The sequence below is a fragment of the Drosophila santomea genome, chromosome X (genome assembly GCF_016746245.2).
Source record: "Drosophila santomea strain STO CAGO 1482 chromosome X, Prin_Dsan_1.1, whole genome shotgun sequence".
NCBI classification, from domain to species: domain Eukaryota; kingdom Metazoa; phylum Arthropoda; class Insecta; order Diptera; family Drosophilidae; genus Drosophila; species Drosophila santomea.
Window position 1 is genome coordinate 10,725,064 of NC_053021.2, and position 5,054 is coordinate 10,730,117.

Consider the following 5,054-nt stretch of genomic DNA (forward strand, 5'->3'; position numbering starts at 1 on the left):
GGGCTCCCCACAAGAGGTGGCCACTTTGGGGGGCCAAGCAAGTGGCAACATGTGGCAACGTTGGTCGCAATGCTCACAAATACTTAAAATCATTAAATAAAGTCGAAATGATACTTGTAATTGGAATGGAAAAGCCGCGCGAAAATTGTTAAAATATAGAAACATTTGTATTAATTAAAATAAATAGAATAATAGAACTTCAACGTATTCTTATGGCTAAATATATCAGAACATAAATCAAAATAAAATAATATTATTTTTAACTATCAAAATTAGTCACAAAAAAGCTCTTTCCAGGTAATAAAATTTATTCAATCTGTATAATTTAATTGGAGAATATTCTCCGATAATATAACAATCGCATTCTTATGCTAAGAAATATAGTATTATTAAGCATTATTACAGCGTAGTATGTGGCAACTTTAAAGTTCAAATTGGTTTATTAAACGCGCGCAAGCTACAAAAAACGTGGCAACGTCTCCCAACGCACAAAACCAAATAAATTTAAAAAGAGTTTATCAGTAACATAAAATCAATTCCATCAAAAACTTGCAACATACTTTATCCATTTTTAATTTGTTTTCTTTTTACATACATACATTATATTATGTTGTACATTAATACGTTGAATTTACAATTATATTAAAATGATCCATACTTAAATATAAATTTATATATATATATATATATATATATATGTGCATGAACGCAACGTTAGTTTTATAAAATCTAGGTTGTCAAAAAAAAGGGAGAAAAGAACAATAAGTATTTTTTAAAATACAATTAACATAACGATCTGTTAAGTAGCTTAAACATTGAAAATTGATTCTCTGATTAAATCTTAATTTGCCTTCTAACTGTCCTTACTAATTTTATTTCCACTGTCTTAACGCACATTTGCAAATTGAGTGAGTGAGTTGTGTTGATTTATGTCCATGTTCAGCTGACTAGATCAGCAATCAATCATTCAAGTGCAAAATGTTCAAGCTTGCACCCCTTTGCTTTCTGTTACAAAAAATACTTGGGTATTTTAGCTACAAAATGAAGATGTCTTTAAAAATAAACGTACGACTATTTCTTGATCAGAGGGAGAACGCATCATAATTTCCGTTGAATGTAGAAATTAATCGGTTCCTTATAAACCATTGTGTGTGTGTTTGGGTCTATGCCTGTGTATGCTTCGCTTTAGATGTATCTGTACTTGGTGCGTCTTGGTGTTCTGCCCGCTTTCTAGGATTCTAACGCGGTCATTATTTCGTCCAGTGTACCCCTGGAGATGGCATGGCGGCTGGAGTTCAACTGAAAGTCGGGCTCTGAAAGGCAAAGCACAAAGTTATTCAAATTAACAAGTAAAAGATGGAGATGGAGCAGTTCGTGTCGCACTTACCGACTAGCTGGCCCAGGACCTCGTCATCCAGCGTGGCCATTGTCTCCATGGGCGAGTAATATGACACCGTTGCACTGGATCCGCTGGTGGGATCACCATTCACAGTCGTGGCCGCCATGGGCGGGGTCATAAGCTCGGCAGGAAGTTCGGCTGACTCGATGGGGTCGTCGATGATGGTTGCTGCTGGTTGTTGATCCTCGCCTTCCGCTGGCTTGGTTTCTTCGAGCTGAGCTTCCTCTATTGCTTGTCCAGCTAGCTGCTTGCCGTGATCGCTGGCGGACTTAAAGCTGCAATCGGAGTCAGCAGAATCGAGGCGGACGCGGGGTTTGGGCGTACTGAGGCGGGCTGGTGGCGTATGCAATTGACGGACATCGTCCAAGGACGTCTGGATCTCCAGGACGTCGTCTTGGTTATCGTCAGTTGTAGACGGGAGCTGTGGTGGGGTCGGCATATCACTGAAATCCTCAGTCTGCTCGACCTCCTTCTCCACTTTTTCAAGCCTGTCTTCGGTCGTTGGTTTTTCCGGAGACTCGTTCAGGCTTTCAGTGGTTTCAACCGCATTTTCCTCCACATTTTCCGCGTCCTCGTCTTGCAGAACTTCCTCTTGAGCAACTTCCGTTGTTGTCTCCGAATTGTCGGCCTCTTTTAGCTCTGGCTGATCTTCTTCTTGTTCCTCCGCCTGCTGCTGAGTAGGTTCATCCGAATTTTTCTCTGTTGCATCCACAATTTCTTCTCTATCTCTTTCTACTTCATTTGCTTCAGCTTCGTGTGTGTGTGCGTCTCCCTCTTCCTCTTGTGATTGGATTTCCTCCGCTAGTGGTTTGATTTCCTCTTTATTGGCGGATTCAATTTCCATTGCAGGTAGCGGAACTTTTTCCTTAACAACCTCATTTGAGTTTTCCGTATTTTTCTCATTTTCCGTGTGCGTTTTCTCAGTCGTCTCCTTTTCCTTTAGCGTGTTGACCGTCTTTTTGTTTGTGCTTTCTTTGTGGGGTTTTGGCTGCTTTTTTTGTGCATCCTTCTGCTTTTTTGGGACCGGCTTTTCGTCCTCATCATCACTGATGGTCGTCGTGAAGGATATTTTCTTTTTCTTGGGTGGAGGCGTTGCAGATCTCTGGGTTCCCGGCACATCGTTGGGCACTGGACGTGAAAATGGATAGAATTGAATTAGTCAAAGCTCAATTCTTTTTTAATTTCATTTAATCAAATCCTGTCATAAAAATAACGAAAGCACGTGATAATAAATGTGACATGATTAATGCAATTACATTCAAAATGATCTAAGTTCGATTATTGCAAGTACATACCGATATACTCCTCGTCCTCATCATCGCCACCAGACCTGGAGCTGTCATTTATGCTCAGGCGGGCTATCCTCGAGAGCTGCAGACGCTGGTTGGAGCGCTTGAGACGTTCGCCCATGGGTGAGCCGTTGCATGAGCGGCGCCTACCCCGCTCGCGGGATCCTCCAGAAGTCGATGTGCCAGCGGATGGCGTGAAGAGCGGCGTCGAGGTCAGTGCTATGTCCTCCAGCACATTGCCGGTGGCATCCACGCGCTGCAGGCGTGTTGGTTTCGGAGTACCTTTTGATGAAATCGAACTAAAAGTCGCGCGGCGGGAGGGGCCCTCGGGGCTGCCCAGAATCTCGACGGCCTCGCTGAAGGACACCGCCTTCTTGGGATGTCCCTTCCTTAGCCCGCCAATGGGACGCGGACTGCAATCCGGCCATTTGGTGGGTAGGCGCGTTCTCTTGACCTTCACCACGCAGCCAAAAAAACGCGCGCCATAACGCTCAACCAAAGCCAGATCGGCATTGCGGCCCCGACTTGATTCTCTCTTCGACTTGATTTTGGGCTTGGTACTTCGCTTCTGTGGGGACTGTGCGTTCATAGCCCTCTTGGCTAAACTGGGAGGTGGTGTATGAGTGCGCGACGCGTGATTTACGGCACGCTTCTTGGCGCCATTCTGCAAAGGAACTTTGATATGGAAATTGGTCCGTGTTGGTGATGAATTTGGTTTCTGGGGTGACGAGTTCCTCTTTCCTCTTTTGGGCCTGCCGCGTCTCCTTATGCCGCTCTGGTTAGCGATCTCGATCATATTGACAAATGATGAATTGGCCAACGATTCGACGGCCGAATCAATTTCCGGCTGTCTCAGGCGACGCATTAGCACCCGCAACTTCCTATTAAAGTTCGGCGACTGCTGATCGCTGAACATCTTCTGCTGAGCCTTCGTCTTGGTTGGACTGACCAGCATCAATTGCTGATCGTCTTCGGCGCCCTCGTCATCTTCCCTAGACTCTGTTGGGCTCCCCTTGCGCGGCGTGGATGCAGTGGAGTTGGATGCCTTCTCCGTCACAGTGGATTTCTTGGTTTTGTTCGGATTCGAGGTGGGCACGCTCTTACGCCTCTTCTTGGTCGGTGACTTGTCGAGATGCTCATCGGATTTCTCCAAATCCAACAAATCTGTGCCGTAGTCCTCGGTCTGCTCGATTTTCTTCGATTTCCTTGGCATGTTTAGACGTATTTCTGGGTCTGTCACTTCACAGATGTCGTCTGATTTTCCCCCGGTGATTTGATCATCTAGAATAGCTGGCTTGCTGTGCAAGTCATCCTCGCTCGATTGGTTTACACTTTCCAGGAGGTCTGATTAATGAAAATATAAACAATTATAAGTGGGGGAAACACAGAAAACAATAGTAGTTATTATTTTTGGATTGCAATCCAAATGGCAGGCAAACAAAACTATGATTAATTTACCAGTTGTGTCGATTGGCGAATCGGGCGGTATCGGTGACGGAGTGGAGATCTTGGTGTTCACCGGATTAATGGTTTGGGGCGGCGGCGCCGCTTTGACCATATCAAAAATATCCATTATTGCAGGATGCCGCCCGTTCCGATTTTCCCACGGAAATGAAAATTGGCAAAGAGCGCAAGTTTGGCGCACGGTTTATATGCGTTCTGAGCTGTGTTTTCCCCCAATTCCACGGACAATTTGTGGGGCGAGGAGCACTCGGTTGGTCCACCTAATCAGCAGATGCGGCTTCCAAAATCGCGTTTGCATTCAGACAACTTTTCTGATAATTTTTGCACACTCTTAAAGACGCCATCCAGCCGGTGTGACCGTGAGCATATACCGCAAAAATACATCACAGTCGCGGCGCCTTTTTGTAGGTTATTTATGGCGCCAAAAATAATTAACCATAGAATTTAATTGTTTATTTATCAACAAATAACATATTTTATATACCACGCAGAGTAAGAACAGCCTGAAAGATTATATAAATTGTGTGAACGTTACTATAGACACTTTAATCAAACATTTATGCAAACAACAAGCGTTTTCTATTATTTTAGGAAAATATAGAAGCAACGCTTTCGTTTTATAGTTAGAGTTATTACTCTTAGAAACCTCAGTTCCTGAAAATGCATACTTTTCGTTCAACTTGCGACCTACAAAAACTCATTTGAAATCCAATTAAAAACGGCATTTGCAGCCCACTGTGCCGTAAATATCGATGGCTTGAGTCCGCGATAAATGGCTAGTACTAGTACTTTTGGTATTTTTCGGATATTCGATAATACAATAGATACTTATCTATCGGTTATCAGCTATCTGCTCATTAGGGATTTGTAGAATATGGTACTACTACTATTACGGCTAAATT

General features: G+C 43.7%; 1 protein-coding gene across 1 annotated transcript; it reads right to left on the reverse strand.

Moving 5' to 3' along the window:
- Window positions 1–544: 544 nt before the first annotated feature.
- On the reverse strand, window positions 545–4,522 carry LOC120456094 (serine/arginine repetitive matrix protein 1). Its single transcript, XM_039642690.1, has 4 exons — window positions 4,147–4,522; window positions 2,695–4,032; window positions 1,388–2,527; window positions 545–1,313 (listed from the first exon to the last, which is right to left on the reverse strand). Exons 1-4 carry the CDS (start codon window positions 4,259–4,261, stop codon window positions 1,231–1,233), a joined length of 2,676 nt encoding a protein of 891 aa, XP_039498624.1. The 5' UTR covers window positions 4,262–4,522; the 3' UTR covers window positions 545–1,230.
- Window positions 4,523–5,054: the final 532 nt, after the last annotated feature.